At 37.3% G+C, this 23,251-nt stretch overlaps 1 protein-coding gene across 5 annotated transcripts in view; it reads left to right on the plus strand.

The window, feature by feature from the left end:
* Positions 1 to 5,952: 5,952 nt before the first annotated feature.
* LOC122314972 (protein MOR1-like) overlaps positions 5,953 to 23,251 on the plus strand; it is a 30,859-nt gene continuing 13,560 nt past the window's right edge. Inside the window, exons 1-15 of one of the 5 annotated variants that reach the window (XM_043130637.1) lie at positions 5,953 to 6,358; positions 6,555 to 6,660; positions 6,774 to 6,897; positions 15,979 to 16,058; positions 16,247 to 16,424; positions 16,612 to 16,676; positions 17,406 to 17,488; positions 17,593 to 17,681; positions 17,810 to 17,923; positions 18,562 to 18,681; positions 19,625 to 19,727; positions 19,939 to 20,075; positions 22,046 to 22,111; positions 22,241 to 22,358; positions 22,458 to 22,498. In XM_043130637.1, coding sequence (XP_042986571.1) covers positions 6,196 to 6,358; positions 6,555 to 6,660; positions 6,774 to 6,897; positions 15,979 to 16,058; positions 16,247 to 16,424; positions 16,612 to 16,676; positions 17,406 to 17,488; positions 17,593 to 17,681; positions 17,810 to 17,923; positions 18,562 to 18,681; positions 19,625 to 19,727; positions 19,939 to 20,075; positions 22,046 to 22,111; positions 22,241 to 22,358; positions 22,458 to 22,498 — 1,587 coding nt within the window. In that variant the 5' untranslated portion in view covers positions 5,953 to 6,195. The remainder of the gene's footprint in view (positions 6,359 to 6,554; positions 6,661 to 6,773; positions 6,898 to 15,978; positions 16,059 to 16,246; positions 16,425 to 16,611; positions 16,677 to 17,405; positions 17,489 to 17,592; positions 17,682 to 17,809; positions 17,924 to 18,561; positions 18,682 to 19,624; positions 19,728 to 19,938; positions 20,076 to 22,045; positions 22,112 to 22,240; positions 22,359 to 22,457; positions 22,499 to 23,251) is intronic. The other 4 variants (XM_043130633.1, XM_043130635.1, XM_043130634.1 and 1 more) reach the window with 4 other exon arrangements.

Consider the following 23,251-nt stretch of genomic DNA (forward strand, 5'->3'; position numbering starts at 1 on the left):
CAAAATGAACAATCATCCTTATAAACGAAAAAATATATATATATTTAGCAAAGTACTGAAAATAGGTTAACTATTTCATTTTTAATAGTTTCCTGAATAATATCACTAAAATTAAAACACTAAAAACAAAACAAATATCTGGCCCCTATCTTGTAACAATTATGCTACATACATATGAATTGGTGTACGAAGTGGCGGCTTATTTTTATGAGTTTTATTATATATAAACACAATTATGTATTAATCTGTATATCAATACTAATTTATTTATATTTAAAATTTAAATTAATATTATTTTTAATAAAATCTACTTTTTGATCAATCACATCACATTAGTGCACAATTGTACTTGCAACTATATTTTTTCTATTTTTATTAAAAATAAAATAAAATTAGAAAAAACGCATGAAACCTTGTTAAAGATAAAAAAATAGAAAAAGGGAAAGACGGTGAAGCCTCTGTTTCTTTCTTCGACAAAACAAAGCATTGCCTTAGGTCCTTTCCTTCACACCAAAACTCCTCCCTACAACTACCACCTACGTTAAATGGAAACCGTTGTTTCTTTCCTAACAACAGAACCCATTCGAACACTGTCGACCCAGCTCTTGCCGCCATCGACAACGTCGTAACTTAGTCCCACCTCACAATCCCTCAAAGCCACTGACATCCCTCCGTGGCAACAACTGCAACCATGTTACTCCTCGTTCAACATCCACTACGATGTATAGAGAAATTTGACTAGCAACTATCGCAATCTCCTCCAGCTCCTTCTAAACTTGCAACAAAATCAAAGTCAAAAGAGACCAATTAGTTATATTGATTGACAAAAAAACACAATACATAGCTCAAACAAAATAACCCTGATTGAGATTGAACGTCATTAATGCATTTTTTTTAGGACAATGTCAATTATACTCATAAAAAACTTACATATCCACGTAACGTTCTCATTTTACTTTGTTTTTATTAAGATAATATAAAATATAAGAAAATCAAAAAATTGTAAGAATCCACGTGTGGATATGCAAGTTATTTTTTTAGTAAATTTAATTTTTTTCTAATTTTGCAACAATATCTATTTGCTCATTTAATTTAAATCGAGTTTAGCTACTTCAAGTAAAATTAAAATTACCTCGGCAATTTTAAAAGCCGCATTTGTTTTATTGTATTGTAGAAATTAGCAAATTTTTTATTTGTTTATACAAAAATGTCGATAATTGAACATATATTAACCTTTTAATCGTTGTATTTAATAAGAATAATAAAATATATTCATGAACGAGATGTGAGATTATTTACTATACATTGTTGAAGAGAAAAAAAAAATAATAATACCATGCCATCTTAAGGCCTTGTTGGGATAGTTAGTTGAAATGAGATGATCTATTAATAATAGTTAAATAATTTGAGTTAAGATTTTTTATGGGATTTTGGAAAGTGAGAAATAAAAAGTTAAATATACAAATATTAAACGGTTAAAAAATTTTTATAATATAATTTTTATTTTAAGAATTAAAAAAATTGAATTATTTTATGTGTTTTGTCTCAAATGAATGAAAGTTGTGTTAAATATTTTAAAAAATTGTAATGATTATATAAAAAAATTGAGGATTTGAAATCAAAATATTTGTGATATTTGAATGTTGAAATAATATGAGATGGGATGATAATATATTACAATTCAATCTGAGCTTAAGAGTATTTGTTTTCTTTGCAAACCATGCCATCTAAGAGTATTCGTTTTTGTTGATTAAACAAAAAGGATATTTGTAGTGAAAATAGTAGCTTTTGTGATTAAACACATGAATCGCATTATCATTAAATTTATTTAAATTTATGTCATGTTCCTATTAAAATAAGTTGATGGTAGGATTGTTCATCCGTCTCACCCCACCTCGAAACAAAACAGTTTTGATAAGTGATTTCTAGCCGAATTTTCAAAACCGAAGTTTTGACTCAAATTTAATTTCGAGCAAGATTGAATTTATGGAAAAGAAAGGAAAGGTAGAAAGGACCCCACAAATTTATGAAGAATTTCACTCAATCGCATGTTAATTAGCACTACAGACGAAAAAAGTTCAAAAATTACGTGTAAGATGTACAGTTCACATCCCATATAAATAAATAAATAAATAAAATGTTAAAAATTAAAATCTTTGCATTTAAGTCAGTTATTAAGGAAAAAGAAAAACACAATCATTTTTGTGGGAATAAACATCTAAGAGAGAGAGAGAGATTATTCATTTTCATGTTTTGTCTAGTTTACACGATTCGATTGGTGAGATTTCTACCAAAGCAAGCAAGCAATCCATTTTCTTAATTATCGCTTTTGATTTATCTCTCTTGTTTGTTTGTTGATTTTTTGAACAGATTCTTAAATATCTTCCATATTTACAGAAATTTCAAAATGACAGGCAGGGTCTACCATTATTCCAAGCCCATCGCCACCGTCGGTGCTAATAACACAACAACCGCAACCGCCAATGCCGCCCATGTCAAGCCCCAACTCCAGCAACCTTATCAACATCCACCCCAGTACCACAACCACTGATGTCAATGTGGCCTATGCTGCTGCTTCTAGTCGCTCACTGTCATTCTCATTGTGACTTTTCTTATTTCCATCATTGGCATTTAGTTAGACACTAACATTCGAAAAAAGTTGGATGTAAGTGTTAGATGTAACCGGCACGCAAGCAACGTTTCCACATCATTTAATAAAATAGTGTGTTTTTCATTTATTTGCTTTTTTGTTCTTAATGAAACACATTGTTTTCATTTTCTTGTACCTTTCCCTCTCCATTTTGTTCCATCTCTCTCTCTCACACACACACACACACAATTTCGTTCTCCTCTCCCTCTCCATCTTATTTCCTCCTCCATCGTCCTCTCCATATCGTAACCCTAAATCTATCCCTCTCCATGTCTATCTATCCACTTTGTAACCCACTCTAATTCAAATTGATATCTTCAAACTCTGAAAGGAGCATCAAGGTTGACTTGTGATTGGAGGTAATTTCTTATGTTTTGTTTATCCACAAGGCTTTAGCTAACCACTTAATGTTTTGTTAATAATTTAGTATTATAATATTCAATTAATTTGGACTTCATCTCAATCTCTGCAACTCTCAAGATTCCATGTTGTTAAGGTATTATTCTTTGCAAATTTAAATTCCCATCTGCAAAACTCATAAGACATTTGTGTTGTTGAGCTGTTGCATTATGAGGCCTTAATGCATTTTCTACTCTTAATTTCAACAACCCAAAACCATATTATATGGATAGACTTCAAATGGGTCGTGGGTATAATGGTTTTTGTTTGACACTACCCATTGGCCATTGTGTTTTAATTTTTTGTAAATCAAACCCCATGTTTCCCCTGTTGGGTGGGTAGGAAGAAGTATTACTTTAGGCATATCGTGTATTCATTCATAGGCGATAGAAATTCTACTTCATTTGCGATGTTAGCTGAGCAAACCAAGCCATATATTCTTAGTTTCTTACATTTGTAGAAACTAGAGTATGAGGAAGTTAATCTAAGACTTCTTTTAGATGCCCAGTTTTTTTTTTTGTCTTGGTGGAGAAATGCTTCAATGTACTAGGAAATTAGTAGGGGTGTAAAAAAAAAACCGGAAAACCGGCCCGGACCAAATCGGACCGGACCAGTTGTACCGGTTTTGGACTGGTTCGGTCCGGAACCAGTTTTCATAAATGAAAAACCGGCCGGAACCGGTCTGGTTTCGATTCCGGTTAGTTTTGAACTGGACCGGACCGGTACTATTTATATATTAATATTATATATAATATATTTTATATTATATATAATTTTTAATCACATAAAAAATAATCACATATATACTAATACTAATATTCTAATATAGATTATAGTTATACTCATACTAATATAGTTATACTAAATCATCAAAACTAACACTAACATATAGCTATACTAATAGTCTAATATTAATACTATTATATTGTCTAATATATTATATAGCTATAACTAATACTGATATATATATACTAATACTAATCGTCTAATATATGATTATAACAGATTTTTTTTTTACACTAGATTTCTTATTTTATTTTTTGTTTTATAGCAGCTTTTTATATAGAGAATTTTGTTTATATAACAGATTTTTTTTATAAAGCAGATTTTTATATCAGAATTTTTTATATAACAGATTTTTTTTTTATAAACCAGATTTTTGATAGCAGAATTTTTTTACATAGCAGATTTTTTTTTTGCAAAGTAGATTTTTGTAAATGGTAAACAGAATTTTTTAAATTAGTTTTTTCTTTTAAACATAATTTTTATAAAAAATTTGTATTTTATTAAAACTGAAAACCGGACCAAACCGAAATGGAAACCGGTAAAACCGGAATATTGGTTTAGGAGGAAAATCGGTACGTAATCGATTTTGAAAAATGCAAAACTGGTGCCTACTGGTTCGGTCCTAGATTTTTACAAAACCAGACTGAACCGGACTAATTACACCCCTAGAAATTAGACTCGTTGATTGATCTCAAGTCTAGTACTCACCCGAAGAAAGAAGGAAAATATCTCATTTTTCTTTCCTTGCAACATTTTTATTTCTTAGCTTTTTTCTTTTTGCTTTTTTTTTTTTTTGTTTATTTTTTCCCTTCCACATAAGGTCCTACGTACTATCGTTTACCCACAGTTTGCACATTTTGCTTGTACGTAGTAGAGGTGCTAACATTCAATTGTGGTATAGAATGAAAACAGAAATTGGTTAGTAACTCGATTCCGTACTGTTTATCCAAATAGTTACGGAAGGTTTCGAATTCTAATCCAACTGTTTTCAAGTCATGTCGGGTTGGAATTTCTATTTGGAGCCCGCCATCGGCTATTTTGATCACCCCTTATTGATGGCATGCATTTCTAACTCATTTATATATAATTTGTCATTATATATATTATTTTTAAGATAAATGTTTGATTTAAAATGAAATCCTTCCAAACTAAAATTAACAAATTGATATAATTTGAAACAGTATTTTAAAAAGAATTTCTATATCAAAGTTAGTTTATTTATAGTCCCCATTTAGGGGACTGCTCGTGTAAGTATATGTAATTATGTTTAAAATTTTTTTAAAATTACAATAATATTATTTTTAAAATGATATATATTTGTTATCCTCATTTATTAATGAGACTGATGATTGCAAATAGAATTTCTCTATCGTATCTAATTATATTAATTTATAATTTTAATCTTATACAACTTATTTTTAATAAGAAAATAAGTTATTTTATTCTCAAATCAATACATAAAGCACACAATCCGTATTATTTAAGTGGTAAGATTTAATTTGTAAAATTAAAATGATAAAATTTATATTTAAAAGCAAATTATATCATGTGAGCACTTTAATATATATGCTCTATATACCGATTTGATAATAACAATTTTCTAATAAAATATTTAACTAGATTAAAGGCATGTTTGGATGCTTTAAAGTATAACAAAATTTTGTGAATAATAGTGAAATAGTTTAATGGAAGATATTTTAGTGAGTTTTAAAAAATAAGAGAAAAATAATTGAATAAAAATAAATTTTAAAATAAGTTTTATTGAAATTTGTGAAAGTAAATAAATAAAATTAAAAAATTATTTGAATGTAACTTTTTAATATTATTTTTATTCTAAAATTTATAAAAATTGTATTAATTTTTGTGTTTTATTTTAAAGTTTATAAAATTTTATTAATATTTTTATTAAAATAATGATTAGATGAAAAAAATTTAAAATTATTTTATATTTAAAAGTTTTGAAAAATTTAAAAAATTCTCATATTTACGAATCATGCCCCGAGTCCGGTCAGCTTCCGATCGAAAAATTCCCAATTTTCAAACTGGTGCAGAGTGCAATCCATTTAACTACTACCGAAATACCACCTTTGTCCTTCACACGCGCACAAAAATAGATAAAAAAAAGGGGAAAAGAAAATTTCCCCCCCGCATTTGTGCTAAAAGGCACGCTCCACCCACCTTTTTTTTTTTCGTTTGTCTTGTCCTTTCTACGTCGCTCGCCGGCATCCGGCAGAGAAGGAAAAACAAAAAAGAAAACAAGGAACAAGAGGAAGGGACTCCCCATTCTTTCTTCTCTGCATTTGCATTGGTCGATAGGCACGTGCAGAAGTGTTGCGTTTGTTTTTCTGTTCAAGTAGAAGATGTCGTCGGAGGAGGAAAAATTGTTGAGGGATGCGAAGAAATTACCGTGGGAAGATCGGCTGTTACACAAGAACTGGAAGGTGAGGAACGAGGCCAACATTGACTTGATCGCCGTATGCGACTCCATAACAGATCCGAAAGATCCCCGTCTTCGTGATTTTGGTATGTTTCTCGCGCTCTTTTTCTGATTTTCTTTAGGGTTTCAAATTTTACGCTGCAGATCCGTGTTTCTTTTATTCTGGTCGTCGATCTGTGCGTTTCTTTCTTTGTCATTGCAATGGCGTGATGACACGGTGTCGTTCTGCTTTGTTGCGTGGATCTTGGCTAATTCTTGTATTGAACTTTTATTTTCAAACAGGTCCGCTTTTCAAGAAGACGGTGGCGGATTCGAATATGCCAGTGCAGGAGAAGGCGCTCGATGCTTTGATTGCCTACTTACGCGCTGCCGACGCCGACGCCGCAAGGTTGAGTATGAATTTATACTTTTAATGCACTTTCTTTTATTATCGATTTTCTTGCATTTCATTTCTTCTTTCTGGTTACTTGAATATGAAAATCTTGATTGTTAACGTTACAGGCATGCCAAGGAAGTATGTGATGCAATTGTGGCCAAGTGCCTCACTGGAAGGCCCAAGACGGTGGAAAAGGCCCAGGCTGCATTTATGCTATGGGTAGAATTGGAGGCTGTTGATGTTTTCTTGGTATTCTCTGTTTCTTGAAATCTAAATTTATTTCATTATGTTTTTCATATGTAATCAAGAAGTCTTATTCATAGAAATAGGCAAATCACATGTACACATGAAGTATAAATGAGAATTATCTAGTTAAGAGTTTACAATCGAAAGGATAAAATCACGGACATTTAGCACACTACAAACAATAACCATTTTCCATATGGTTGCCACTTGTGAGCTACCTTGAAGGCCTCTCCAGCTTGCAAGGAAGTCCACCAGTCTAAGAGGCATGATTCATGACAATTCAATTCTCGCAAAAAAATCATCCCACATGGTTCTGGCCACCTTGTAATGTAAAAGCAAATGATCTACTGATTCACCATTCTTCTTACACATACAACACTAGTCCAACATCATTACTTGGTGTTTCCTTAAAATATATGTGGTGAAGATCTTGTTCGATGATAATGTCCATACGGAAAAAGTTACTTTTGAAGGAGCTTTCGTCTGCCATGTAATATTCCATGGAAACATGGTTATTCCAGGGCTCATTAGAACTTGGTAAAACGATCTAACAATGAATCTACCTTTCTTGGAGGGGCTCTAGTTCACCTTATCGATGGTACCCTCTATCATTCTTACGGAATTCAATGTTGCCTAGAACTCTATGGTAGTCTCTAACTCCCAATCTTGGGTTGCCTTAAATAAATCAACATTCCATTGTGGGGAGCCACTAGAAAGGGCCAAGAGATTGGCTATCATTGCATCTTTTTCTCGTGCGAGCTAAAAAATGGCAAGGAATGTCTCTTGGAGGCTTCGTTCTCCACACTATTTGTCATACCAAAATCTAACACGAGAGTCGTCGCCCACCACAACATGTTCACGTCTTCAAAAGATTGTCCAATGTCTCCTAATGTATTTCCACAAACCCATCCCATATGGGCCGCGTACCTCACTTGAGCACCATCCTCCCCAAGCCTCCCCGTAGATTTCCACTTTAGTTTCCCTTTAGTGAAATGCATTTTAGTATCTGGAACTCTCCCTAGCTCCCTAACCCCCTGCATGCAAACACCGTACCCCCACTCCGGCGCTCCTCGCCAAAGTTGATATCTCCTCTCTTGTTTTCTTCTAGTTCTCTTCTTTCCCAGTTTTAGTTTTAAGATGGAAGAACTTAGACGCTTTACAGTGGAATCAAAAACTTTCATTTTCTCGAAAGTTGGTGGCAATGGTTTTCGCATCACAGAGAGGAACAGACGCCTGACCATGTTCCTTCTCTTAAATGGCTCGACAGCTTCGTGGGTGGTATCTATGGTGGGAGAAGCCATCAAAACCAGGTGGAGAAATGATTTCTTCAAAAAACAGAGGGTGGGTAATGGGATTCTTACTCTGCAGCTTCTCAGAAACTCTAGAGGCAGCTAATTACTTTTGGAGGAATTTAACAATGGTAGGAGAAGAGGTTCTCTAATCATTCCGGAAGGCATAAAGGGTAGTGGTTGGGAGGGCTTTGCTTATAACCTCAAAAAGGCGGTTGAGCACATGGTGGTGCAACCAGAAAGAGTCCAACGACGGGATGACAAGTCTGTCCATGCCTTGAAATCGTACGCCATGGCTGTAGGTTCTGAGGCAGGGTGTAGTTCTGCCATGGACATGAAAGATGAAGCTTCTGGTCTATTCTCTGTGGACGTGGGGACATTTTCTGACAGTGGTAAAAAATTGGGAGAGGTTGAAGGCGTGTTTTGGGCTGTCAAAGCACAACTTTCTGGTGTACTAGAAGAAGTTTCCTTATTAATGCAAAAGGTTGATATGGGACTGAGCATGGTGATGGGACTGAACAAGGTGATCACGTCTTACATTGCTGCATCCATGCGGGTTTCCGAAGTCTCTATTATGGGAAGGGACGTGCTTGGGTTAAAAGAGGGGACGTTGGTTTCCATTGGGTCAAAGGATGGGGATGGACTTGGGTTAAAAACACGGGCTGCTTCTAAAGCCCATGACCCGCGGCCCACAAGCTCACGGGCAGGAGTTAGTGTAAACATGGATGGGGCTCTGAGCCTCCCCATGGGCCAGCCCATCCAACACGTAAGCCCGAACCCACGGGCTGAGAACACACGGGTGGAGAACCCATCCACCTGCACATCACGGGTCCTACGGGTTGTCAATCAGTCGGCTAACTGTGACCCGCCGGTACAGACTTTGCCGGCGACTTCCCTGACCACCTTGCCGGCGCAGAAACAGCCGACGAACACGGTGGTTAACTCGGTCTTGCCGGCGTCCTCCCCAAAGGCATCAACTGAGCCTTTTTCCGATATCAATCAGTCGGCTAACTGTGACCTGCTGGTACAGACTTTGCCGGCGACTTCCCCGACCACCCTTCCGGCGCAGAAACAGCCGACGAACACGGTGGTTACCTTGGTTTTACCGGCGTTTTCCCCAGAGGCGTTAGCTGAGCCTTTTTCCCCTGTAGAGGCCACGCGTTTGGACTCCATCAGTGGTTCTCAGGCCACTACTCCTTCCCCAAGGTCACAACAAGAGCTGACGGTCTCCGGCGACCACTCGGCTCCTATCCTGGCTTCCACCCTTGCCGTTAACAGTTCTAATGGGATGAAACTCTCTCTTCCACTGGGGCCAAACGTGGGTGATGCTTCCGATACTTCTCAACACTCTTTGGGTCTCTCTAAGTCACTCTCATGGATTCTGGAAACTGAGTTGGAAGTGGCTGACAACTCCTCGGTGGATGGGAGTACTTCGGATGAAGGTTCACTATACGGTTCTGATCTCCAGCTGGTATGTAAGGAATTTGGGGCAGACGCACTAGCAACCGATCTATATGTACCTGGGGATACGCCAAGTCCTTTATGCTCACTGCCACCAACAGAACCTTCAGCTGACCCACAAGTAGATTGGATTTTTCAGAAGATTAAGGATATGAGCCATTTTTTAGGGATGTCTTGTGAGGGCTATGAGGATCAGTTGCAAGCTCTTCTCATCGCAATAAAATCAGGCCAACCTTTACTTGCTAGATTAGCAATGAAGAAGGATAGGGAACTCAAGAGACTTGCTTGCTCCATTAATTATGATGCACGAGAGGGTAGCGTGTGCAGGGGACGGCACAAGGATAGGGTGAATCTTGGCGATCCATGAAGCCCAAGATTCTTTCTTGGAATGTTCGTGGCTTGAATGACCCGAACAAGCGCCTCAAAGTGAAGAACTTATTACGGGATTGGAAAGCGGATATTATCTTCTTACAGGAGACAAAATTAAAACTTATTGACAGGCACATTATAAGAAGCTTGTGGAATTGCCCCTATGCAGGATGGACCACTCTTGTTTCTAAGGGTGCTTAAGGGGGTATCATATTAATGTGGGATAAGCGAGTAGTCAATCTCGTGGAGGACTTTGTCGGGGAATTTTCGTTAGCATGCTCTTTCTCGAATGTGGATGATGACTTTGTTTGGGGTTTTGCAGGAGTTTATGGGCCAAATGATGATAATCGCAGAAAACTTCTCTGGGATGAGTTAGCTGGCCTATGCTGTTGGTGGGATATTCCGTGGTGTGTCGGGGGCGATTTCAACATCACTCGGTTTCCGAGCGAGCGGTCGGGGGTTTCTAATTTGGGCTCAGCTATGGCTGACTTCTCAGCCCTCCTCTTTGACCTAAACTTGGTGGATCTCCCTTTGGCAGGGGGAGATTTCACTTGGTCAAACGAAAGAGCTTGGTCGAGATTGGATAGGTTTGTTGTCTCTCATTCCTGGGAGACTCACTTTCCCAACTTGTGTCAGAAGCGGCTTCCTCGGCTTTGCTTGGATCATTTCCCCATATTACTAGATTGTGGAGGTCTTCAGGAGGGACGAAGATACTTTAAGTTCGAGAACATGTGGTTAAAGGTTGACGGATTTGTTGAAAAAATCCATTCGTGGTGGGCCTCTTATCTTTTCATAGGCTCTCCTAGTTTCATCTTAGCAGGAAAGCTTAAAGCATTAAAGAATGATCTCAGAAAATGGAATTTGGAAGTCTTTGGGCACATCAAAGACCAGCGGGACAAACTCTTTACGGAGTTACAGCAGCTAGATGAGAGAGAAGTAGATATGACGTCATCTCTTGAGGATAGGACTAGAAGACTTGTAGTACTTGCAGAGCTGGAAAAAATACACTCATGGAGGAAATCTCGTGGAGGCAACAATCACGGGCCCTCTGGTTAAAGGAAGGGGATAGAAGCACAAAGTTTTTCCATAGGGTCGCTAACTCCCATAGAAGGAATAACGCTATAGAGGTACTCCATGAGGAGGGCAGGGTTATATCGGGTCGAGATGAGATTAAGAACCATGTTGTCCGCTCCTTTGAGAAGCTTTTGACAGAGCAGTACCTTTGGAGACCCAAGACGGACGGCCTAGCTTTTGACTCCATTGACCACACTACCGCCGCATGGTTGGAGAGGCCCTTTGAAGAAAATGAGGTGTTTGGTGTGATAAAATGTATGAATAAAGATAAAGCCCCAGGACCAGATGGCTTTCCAATGGCTTTTTTTCACACTTGTTGGGAAGTTGTTAAAGAGGACATCATGAAGGTTTTCTTGGAATTTCACTCTTTTATGAAATTTGAGAAGAGCCTTAATGCCTCATTCATTGCTCTTATTCCCAAGAGAGCAAGATCGGTGGAAGTAAATGATTTTCGCCCTATAAGTTTGATAAGTGGAGTTTACAAGATCATCTCTAAAGTCCTAGCGAAGCGGTTGAGCGAAGTCATGGGGAAGATTATCTTGAAGTTACAAAACGCCTTTGTAAAAGGAAGGCAAATTTTAGACTCGGTCCTCATTGCCAATGAATGCCTAGAGAGTAGAGTCAGAACCGGCACTCCAGGTATCTTGTGTAAACTGGATATGGAAAAGGCATTTGATCATGTGAACTGGGATTTTTTGTTGTATATTCTTAGTAGGCATGGTTTTGGGACAAGATGGTGTCAGTGGATCAAGCACTGTATTACAACTGCCAGATTCTTTGTTTTGATTAACGGCACTCCCGAAGGCTTCTTCAACAGCTCTCGGGGTTTGAGACAAGGAGACCCTTTATCCCCACTCTTATTCATCCTTGTCATGGACGTACTGAGCAGAATGTTGGACATGGCAGTGGTTTCAGGCTTCATCTCGGGTTATTCGGTGGGCGGTTCAACACGTAGAAGCATGGTGGTTTCTCATCTCCTCTTCGCCGATGATACGCTGATTTTTTGTGATCCGGATCTGGATCAGATCCGCTCACTCAGAGCACTTCTTCTTTGCTTCGAAGCTGTATTTGGTCTCAAGGTGAATTTATCTAAGTCGAAGTAGTTCCCGTTGGCTCGGTTAACAACTTAGGGGAAGTGGCTGCCATCTTGGAATGCAAAGTCGCAACATTACCAATGAAGTATCTTGGACTCCCTTTGGGAGCCCCCCATAATTCTAAGGTAATGTGGGAAGGAATGTGGAGAAAGTTGAAGGTAAACTCGCGGGATGGAAGAGAATCTACTTGTCAAAGGGCAGGAGAACCACACTTATTAAGAGTACGTTATCCAATCTTCCAACGTATTTCCTCTCACTTTTTCCAGTGCCTGCAGGGGTTTCGAATAGACTGGAAAAGATCTTTCGTGACTTTCTATGGGGAGGCTTAGAGAATACAAAGAAGTTCCATCTGATCAAATGGGAAAAAGTATGCACCCCATTATCTTGTGGAGGTTTGGGCCTACGAAATTTGAGAACCTTCAACAAGGCACTCCTTGGGAAATGGTTATGGCGCTAAATATGGGTGCGCATGGGGAGGTTGGTGCTCAAATGAAGTCAGAGGGGCCTATGGTGTGGGAGTTTGGAAATATATCCGGAAGGGTTGGGATGAGTTTCTTGGCAACTGCAGGTTCGAGGTGGGAAGAGGCACGCGGACAAAATTTTGGCATGACCGTTGGTGTGGAGATGTGATCTTGAAAAATGCTTTTCCCTCTCTTTATAGGATCGCTGGATCAAGGTTCTTCAGTGGCTGATTATATGTGCATTAATTCTGACTCCATCACTTGGTTTGTGAGTTTCACCAGAGTTGTACAAGATTGGGAGATGGGGGACATCACTGAGTTCTATAGAGTGCTATACTCGTTGAAGCTAAGGGCAGGAAGGGAGGACAAACTACTTTGGACTGGCACAGGGAACAAGAAATTCTCGGTCCGCTCATACCATAAAGCCTTGTCGACACACTCTTCCAATGCTTTCCCCTGGAAGAGCATTTGGAGGAGCAATGTTCCCCTCAAAGTCGCTTTTTTTGGTTGGGTGGCCTCCCATGGTAAAATCTTAACAATCGACAAACTAAGAAAGCGTGGATTTTACGTAATGGACTGGTGCTACATGTGCAAACGCAACGGCGAATCGGCGGATCATCTTCTCCTTCATTGCGAAGTAGTTAAGGCTTTATGGGATGCAATCTTCTTGAGGCTTGACATTGCATGGGTCATGCCCAAGAGGGTGATAGACCTATTGTCTTGTTGGCAAAGGATTAGGGGCAATTGCCAGATCGCTGCTGTATGGAAGATGATACCTTTATGCCTAATGTGGTGCACATGGAATGAAAGAAATGGCCGTTGTTTTGAGGATAAGGAGCGTTCCCCGGACAGCTTTAGGGACTTTTTCTTTCATACTTTGTTACTTTGGGCCCACTCTATTGCATGGAATGGCACGGGAATTAATGACTTGTACGCTACTATCCGTAGCACGTAGTTTTTGTAACTAGGCTTTTCTTGTATACTCCCTGTGTACTCTGGCTTTGCCTATTTACAAGGATCAATAAATTTTCTTTTTACCTATCAAAAAAAAAAAAAAAAAAAAGCCTCCCCAAATTGTGAATCTATAACAGACTTCCATAGGGCCTCTTTTTGTGTTGGTACCTCCACAACATTTACTCAACAAGGCTTGATTGAATTTCATCAAGTTGTGAATCCCTAATCCACCCCCAGAAATTGGAGTACAGACAGTTGACCAATTAACAAGATGAAATTTGAACTCTTCCTCCAATCCACTCCCCAAGAAGTCCCGTTATAGCTTCTCAATATGGTTAGCAACCTTTGTGGGGAGCAGGAGCAAGGACAAAAAATAGGTGGGTAGGTTAGAAAGAGTATTTAATCAAAGTGAGCCTACCACCTTTCGACAAATATAACCTCTTCCAAGAAGCTAATATTGCCCTCCACCTTTTCAACCACAACATTCCAAATCCTCTTTGATTTGGAGGAAGCACCCAATAGTAAGCCAAGATACTTCAGAGATAGAGATGATACCTTGCATCCCAAGGGAGAGGAGAAATTCTCTGCTTTGGGGACAACCTCCACTAGCACCAAATCTGACTTTGAGAGATTAACTCTCTATCCCGAGACAACTTCAAAACAAAGAAGTAGAGCCCTCAAAGAGTGAATCTGCCCGAGATGTGCACCACAGAAGATGAGAGTATCGTTAGCAAATAGCAGGTGAGAAATATCAATGAAGCTATAATCACCATTCCCCATCGAGAAACCATAGAGTAAACCACATTCCACAAGGCCCACAATCATTGCAACTAGCCATGCCATGGATTGCTTTGCAAACTTCTTCTTCTTCAAAAGGCCTATCTAGCCACCTTGCACATTGTTGATCTAATGTTGAAAAAGTTATACCATCCACTTTCATTTGCCAGGTGTGCTGTTCAGCTAGGAGGTGTTGGTAATATTGCATGGTGTGGTTCTTGATGACTAGCTAATTCGAGGAAACTGCCCCATCTACCATCAACATATCAATAACATTCTTCCTCCTATGAGAATTATCCATCCTATGGAAGAACTTTGTGCACTTGTCTCCCTCCTTGAGCCATAGCGCCTTTGATTTTTGTCTCTAGGAGATCTCCTCCATCAATGTTACTCGTAATTCGATTCTATGATATTTCTCCACAAGGACCCCCGTTCTTGATGATATCTCCACAGCCTGCAAATTCCTAATAACCGAGCCTCTTTCTGTGATAGGGGAGCATATTGTGGCCCATTATACCAAATGAAACTCAAGCTCATCATTCATCCCCCCTAAGAAATCTCGCTGAAGAAGGCTTGTAGTAACTATAGTTTCCATGAAAGCATCTTTTTGTATATTTAATTCAATTGCATCTTGTTTCTGCTTGAATCTGTACCTAATGACTGAACTAAGTCTATATCCATCATGGGTTCATAACTTTATATTTGTACGTACAAACGGATTATAAAAAGATTGTACATATACGTGTTAGTTAAATAATACCTATTATAGTTTGTATGTTTGTTTCTTGATGCTTTGGAGGTGCTCTTGCACTAGAAATACGAGAGATTTGTTAAGCTGGCTTTGTATAATTTGAATATATGTCCTTCTACTAAAAAAAAGTTGAAGATACATTTCTTTTTTGTTTTTGTTTTTCTTGGGCTGGATGCAAGGCGGGAAATGATCTTAGTCTGTTAATGAATGTTGCATATTACACTTTGATTTACTTATCAAAAAAAGAAAAAAGAAAAGAATGTTGCATATACATTAAATGTTAGGAAAATTATATTCTAAACCTATAAATGATCACTTCTTTTGTAATATATTTTTGATCAGTCACTTCTTTTTGTAATATGACTCCCAAACTAATAAAGTTGTCACTTACCCCCAAATTTGAAACATAATCACAATTTGTCCCATTCTTCAAGATATGACTGTAAAAATCGTGTTTTGTAGAGAGTTAAATGACAACTACAATAGTTTGGAGGTTATTTCAATTGGTAGTTTGAGGGGGTAAAGTATAATTTCCCCTTAATTGTATCTTTCTATATTCTTCATAATTGGTGATCTCATGCTTCACAACACATAGCTGCCCCTTGGTCTTTTTAGATAAGTAAGATGAGTTTTAATAATAAATAATTAGAGATATAGGAATCATCAAAGTACACAGGGTATACAACAAGTACACCTAGTGAGAGTAGCTACCCCTTGTTCTTTGCATGCATTTGATATATTATCCTACGGATTAAAAAAAATATGGTATCTGTTTTATTGTGTAACTATGTGGTTTGGCTTTGCTGCAATTGGTCAACTTTTCTTCTTAGACTTATGGCTCATGGTAATTGTAGGATGCAATGGAGAAAGCAATAAAGAACAAAGTTGCCAAAGCAGTTGTGCCTGCAATTGATGTCATGTTTCAAGCCTTAAGGTTTCATTTTACAAATTATGTATTAGTTTTTTGGCATTTCTTCCCCTTATCAAGAGATTGATTGAGAGTGAGGTCATGGGTTCTATCCAATGGAGATGTATTGTGATTGTGCAGTTACTTTCATGGAATTGCATGAGGTCCTCCATTATTTAATACTTATTTTACTTTCATTGCTCTGATTGCATCAGTGAGTTTGGAGCAAAAATTGTTCCCCCGAAAAGAATTTTGAAGGTGCTTCCCGAACTCTTTGACCATCAAGATCAAAACGTTCGTGCATCTTCTAAAGGATTGACTCTGGAACTTTGTCGCTGGATTGGGAAGGACCCTGTAAAGTCAATACTCTTGGAGAAAATGCGGGATACAATGGTATCATATGTTAAATATCTATTTCTATGGATTTGTGCACCTTTCTTCTTTCTTTAGATGTGTGGCTTGAATTTCTTTTTCTGTTCATTTATATCATTGGCTTGTCTATGTTTCTCTTATTGTCTGCAAATCATTAAAATAATTTTTGTTTTTGTTTTTTTTATTTGGTTTGTTTTTGCACTGGAAGAAAAAAGAGCTGGAGGCTGAGCTTGTAAATGTTACAGGAATGGCTAAGCCATCTCGCAAAATAAGGTGAATGTCCTTTTGTGAAGAAGCATTGTAGATTTTGTGTACTCGCTTCATGATCCAGCCAGTTCTCTGGCAATATTTAATACGTTAAAGTGCAGTTTATTTTTACTATTTTTACTCCCTGGACTTCAATTTTTTTGTAGCACGGATTTTTTATTTTACCTTCATGTATTACATTCTGTCTTTATATTGAATTCATGTCAGCAGCTCAAAATTAACTTTTCCATAACATTTGCTCTTTTTCTTTTTCTTCTTCCTTTTTGGTTAACAAATTGCTAATGAGCTGGTTCTGATCATGGTCTGATGTTTATGTTGTTAGATCCTTCTAGAAGTTAAAATTTCAGTTTTTGAACAAAGAGTTTCTTGGACTGTGGCATTTCCATTTTCCTTCTTTCACACCTTAGGTTAAAATTGCTGTCTATTAGGCTGTAACATTGTATTTCCCTTTGTACTTAAAAAAAAAAAAATTGTATTTCCCTTTGTGCTATAGTAGTTTTGATATCATTTCCTTGGAACCAGGAGTGAATTAAAAGAAAAAAATAGGGAAATATTATGAATTTTCATTTCAATTTCACTTTTTGTTATAACAAATGCACCTTGTGACTGCTTGCCAATCGCTGTCTAATCTGAGTGAGTATTAATCCTTACAAGAAATGATCTTCTACATGAATAGAGCTTTTTTTCTTTGTGGTTCCATTTTATGGATGGAATTAATGGTGGTATGCTTGTTAGGTCTGAGCAAGACAGAGAGCCAGAACAAGAAGCCGTGTCTGAAGTTGTGGGTCCTGTTGCTACTGCAGAATCCTCAGTTGAGGGTATGCAATTGATTCTGCAGGATCCTTGAACATGCTTTCGATACACACGCTAAGGTCATAGCTATATTACTAATCTATCCTCATTCCTGATGCATCTTGATTAGCAGCTCCTCGGGAAATTGATGAGTATGAGCTTGTTGATCCTGTTGATATATTGACTCCTCTTGAGAAGTCTGGATTTTGGGATGGAGTGGTCAGTGTTATATACCTTTTTTCTTTTTGGGTAACAAGTAAATGGTTATTTTGTTGGGCTATTTGGTGGGCTTGAGTTTTTATATTTTATTATCGAATTATGAATGTAACATAGTATCTATTTTTCAGAAAGCTACCAAATGGTCAGAAAGAAAGGAGGCTGTAGCAGAGCTAACCAAGCTTGCCTCTACTAAAAAAATAGCGCCTGGCGATTTTACAGAAGTTTGTCGGACATTGAAGAAGGTGTGTTAATATCATTTCACTGAACCAAATCTTCCACTTTACCGTTTGAGATTGCTTCCTGCATTCTCTTTAGGATTGAAATATGGGTAAGTCTTAATAATGAAATTTAACCAAGATTTTAAAGTTTTATGTATTTTGTTTTTCGTAGAATGCATGGTGTTAAGTCTTGAGTTATGACATTATGGCCAAATTATTTCATGCTTAACCTTCTGGCCCAGAGAAATGAAGTTAAAATTTATGATGGCATGACAGTTTGAGAAGCATCTTGGATGCCCACATTCTGGAGCCCCTTATATTTTACTCTTTTTTTTGGTGGTTAGGATGGGGTTACAGCTTTCATTTTGTGAAGATTCAGGTGACATTTGTTGTTACTTGTGTATGCAAGACTATACGAGTAAAGATTTAACAAGCCTTTCCTCAAGATTCTTTTGCGTATGCAAGTATCTATATGTTTTCCATTAGTTTGGTAGCATATGTTTTTGAATGTTACATTTGGCTGGTCAAAGTTGGCATGTTGATAGGCTCTGCATTTGCTCTTTTATAGTTTCTAATCTATGTATTCTAGTTGCTGTGTTCTGCCGATGCAGCTAAAACTTGAGTTTCTATCTGAGAGTTTCACTGATCATTTCTGCATGCAGCTTATTACAGATGTGAACATTGCTGTTGCAGTTGAAGCCATCCAAGCGATTGGCAATCTTGCCAGTGGTCTAAGATTGCATTTTTCTGGGAGTTCAAGGTTCTTATTGCCAGTTTTACTTGTGAGTACAATTAGGCATTATTTACAGTGGGAGTAATAAAATTGATAGGAATGGAGTATATTATGTTTTCTATCTTCTCTGATACCTTCTTATTTGTCTATAGTTTCATGTGTCATCTTGTGATAGCGTGCCTGTTGGTGAGGGAAAACAAAGGGTGTCTTTGGTTATGATTTTTTTTTTAATTTCTTTTTTGGGTTTTGAAAATGAAAATTGTTTTTGTTCAAAAAAGGAGATGAAAAGAGGGTGGAAAGTGAAAAAAGTGACTTGTAATTTTCAAATTTCCTTGGAAAAACAAGTATGAAAAAATGTCTCAAGTGCAGAAGCTCTTCCGAGCTAGGAGGGTGTTCCACCATTTTGTCCAAGAGGACGTTGTTTCACCTGTTGTGGAAGAAGTAATGAAAGCGAGGCCCCAGATTAAACCATGCTTGGTATTGGCTATATAGTTTGGAACTAGACATCCCCGATATTATGAAGCTTAACTGTAAGTGATTTGAGGGTTGGGTTGGTTCTTGTGTTATCCCTAGCCTTGAGTCCATAAGATGCTCCCCTGCAATTTTAAATGAATTTTGCGCTATGATTTTTTCTTGTTTCGTTTTCTCCTTCTAAGAGAGTCTTTCTTATATTCATCATGTCTACTTGGGTTGCACCTTTCGAGCCTAAAGATTTCTTATTTATAAAAAACAAAGTTGCAATCTTATCTGGTTTGTATGCACTTGATTCTAGTTTTAACATTGCCGACCACAATTGCAAGGACTTTTTTTGATTGGTAAATACGAATTGTATTGAAAAAGGCAAAGCCAAGTACACGGGACATATACAAGAGCACATGAGGACTCTGCAATAGAAACACCAAATTGATTATTTTATGCTGATTGTATATTAAGGTTCCTGTGGCTATTGAAGTTTGAATTCGGCTTGTATAACAAAGTTTCTTATTGAATAGGAAAAATTGAAGGAGAAAAAACCTACATTGACAGAATCACTTACTCAAACTCTCCAAGCAATGCACAGGGCTGGATGCTTAAATCTTGTTGATATTGTTGAAGGCAGGTTTTCTTTCTGTCTTTAAAAAATGCTTCCATTATCTCCATTGTGCATGGAGCTAATGGAAGTTGTTCAGTAAAAAATTGCTTGTCAGTATTGATTAAACTTTTAAACTTGTTCAGGAAAAAATTGAAGTCTATGTTTCATACTTGGCACATGGTAGGCATTACTTGTTTGTTAGTACTGATTGTAATGAATGCTATCTATTTGCAGACATTAAGAATGCAGTGAAAAACAAAGTTCCTCTTGTTCGCTCTTTGACTTTGAATTGGGTTGCATTTTGTATTGAAACGAGCAACAAGGCTGTTGTGCTAAAAGTGCATAAGGATTATGTACACATTTTTATGGAGGTAGGTGCCTTTGGTTTCTTCTGTGATATTTTCGGACTTCTGTTTTTAAAAAAACTGCAGTAAACTAAATGTAGTTTTTGTTGTTCTAACTTGAGATCTATGAACAAGCAGTATTTTTTTTATCGGTAAACAAAATTTATTGATCATGGGAATAGGCAAGACCCCGAGTATACAAGACATATACAAGAGCAATGCCTGATCGTGCTCGTGAACAAGCAATTTTATTCTGCATTCTTAATGTTTGGGCTTAGTTAGCAATATATTGGGTTGAATATAAACTGTATGGAAAAAAGTATCTTTATATCAATAAAATATCTTCTTACTGATAAAAATGGAAAAAAGTAAGTGTTTCATTTTGTCTGAAGTCTTATTACCTATCAAAAAACTTTGTCCGAAGTGTAACAATAAAAAAATATCATAACACTTGTACTGGTTGATAGGTAATAAGACAAATAAAAAAAGAGAGTATAAAAAACAGGAAGTTTTTTCATAACACTTTGTCTGGAGCCAAAAAAGTAAGTGCTTTGTCATTCTAATGGCTCAATCTGGTGGGATATGAGTAGACTTCCACAACATCTTGTCCTCATCATTACCACCAAGCCTCAAAGAGTATAAAAAACTGGAAAATGCTGAAACTGTGTCAATCTCCCAATCATGAACAGCTCTAGTTAAACAAATATCCCACTGGATTGAGCCATTAGAATGACAAAGCAAATCAGAAACTGCAGCATAACGATCGTATGGCAATTGAAAGATTACCAGAAGCATACTATTGAGGGCTTGATCACCATACCAAGTGTTAAACCAGGAACGGATCCTAGCTCCCTCTCCAACATCAAAACTAACATGACTGACAAAACTCTCCCATCCCTTTCTAATGAAAATTTCTTAAGTCCCACAGCATAAACCCCCCGAACTTCATTAGAGCACCACCACCACACCCCACCAACACCCCCCCCCCCCCCCCACGGCAATATTTTCATAAAGATCCCTAAGTATGAACCCCCAACCCTCCAACTGGGATTGGAGAACAAACTTATTTCAACTAACAAGATGAAATTTAGTTTCCTCTCCCATACCGCCCCATAAAAAAGCAAGAAACAACTTATCAATCTGGTTGGCCACCCCTGCAGGCAATTGAAACGATGAAAGAAAATAAGTGGGAAGATGAGGGTACTCTTAATAAGAGTAACCCTGCCCCCTTTAGATAAGTATTGCTGCTTCCAATCAGCCAACCTTTTGTTGACTTTCTCAATTACCCCATCCCAAATAGCACTAGCCTTAAAAGGCGCCCCCAACGGGAGATCCTAGTATTTCATAGGTGAAGAAGCGATTTTGCAGTGCAACAAACATGTCAAACTATTGATTTTAAACACCACCCCCGCCGGAACCAACTCCAACTTTCCAAGGTTCACCTTGAGGCCCAAAACAGCTTCAAAGCATTATAACACAGCCCTTAAAGCTTGAATTTGGCCACAATCCGCATCACAAAAAATGAGAGTGTTGTCTGCAAAAAGGAGGTCAGAAAGAGTAATAGACCTATTAGTAGCATTACCAACCGAGAAACCTGAAAGAATCCTCCCCCAACAGCAGCCTCTACCATCTGACCCATAGAATGAAAATTTTGAGACCAATTTATCGATTACATGTTAAGTTGTTTGTTTTACTGTACTTATATAAAAAAAATCCAATTTGTTAAGTTATAACAATATCTTAGTGGATCTTGAGGAAAAATAGATTGTCACTAAAAATATGAAAGTATTGTTGTTTAATACATGAACTGGTTCTTGGCTTGGAGCATGATATGGGTTGTTATTTTTTAATTACATGGTTTATGCCCCCTGCTAATGTCTTTCTGAGTTTATGCAATGTATAGTTGTGGACAATTGGCTTGTTTGAGACCCGTATACTGCTATATTTTAGTCCCTCCTTTATGTTTGTCTGAAGATGGAACTATTTGGTTCATGCAGTGCCTCAATGATGGGACACCTGAAGTGAGGGATGCAGCCTTTTCGGCCTTGGCAGCAGTAGCTAAGGTAGCACTTGCAACCTTTGATAGTTATTTATGCGTGAACAGAGAACTTATCAAATAAACAGATAATGAACGAATTTTAGAAATTATTGTTACATTTTCAACTTGATTTTTTTTGTTCATTCTTTTTTAGTGGGTAGGCATGAGGCCGTTGGAGCGGTTATTGGAGAAGCTTGACGATGTTCGGAGAAAGAAGCTCTCTGAAATGATTGTGGGTTCTGAAGTTGCTATGTCCACTGCTTCAAGTTCAGGTTTGTAAATAATGGTACACTGAGTTCATACTGATATAACGCACTGGTATTCTTTGGATTTTTTATATGTATGTTTCTTACGTCATTATGGTATGCCAGTCACAGTCCAAACTTCTGGTCGGAATGTGCCTTCTTTGGAGGTGAGTTGATACTTGTTTCTCAATCTAATTTTCTAGCACCGCATAGCATATGCTTTTCACATGTGGTATATCGATGATTTTCAATTGTGATCAATAGTCATGTCTTTGTTGTTTTGCCATTTCATTTTTTTTACCTTGCTTATCACACCTTGGACACATGTTGACTGCATTGCACTGAAAGCTTAGTGAGAAGAAAAAAAAACAGAGAAACTCATGGGATGCTCCCGAGTTTGGATATTTAATCTTCCTATGATCAACATGGGTCATCATTGTTATATGCTTAAGGCTCAAAATTTGGGGTTTTGGAACAAGGATGATTAATGTAATTGTTGCGGACAAGAAATGGAATTAAAAGATCATAATACCTATCAAGAATTGAAATGGAATTAAAAGAAGAAAAATAAATAAATAATAAACCTTGGAACCTCACCAAGGCCTATACAGAGTTTCATCTATTAGATTTTTATTTCGGTCTTAATGACCCAAAAAAGGGTATTTATTCAACTCTCACTAGTAAGAGAATGTATCATCACACAAATAAAAATGTGAAGGACCACAGTGGAAAAAACAACTTACATAAGAAAACCCTAGTTAGTTCCATGGGCTATTATACACTCCATGCGCAGCAAAATCTTTTTTTTTTTTTTTTAAATAGGTGTGTCAAACTAATATGAACCGACTGAAATTTTTATTTTCTTCTCCCTTGATACTACAGAGGTTGTGATCGTAGGTTTCATGGTGGCCACTGGCCTC

The sequence above is a fragment of the Carya illinoinensis genome, chromosome 7 (assembly GCF_018687715.1).
Source record: "Carya illinoinensis cultivar Pawnee chromosome 7, C.illinoinensisPawnee_v1, whole genome shotgun sequence".
NCBI lineage: Eukaryota > Viridiplantae > Streptophyta > Magnoliopsida > Fagales > Juglandaceae > Carya > Carya illinoinensis.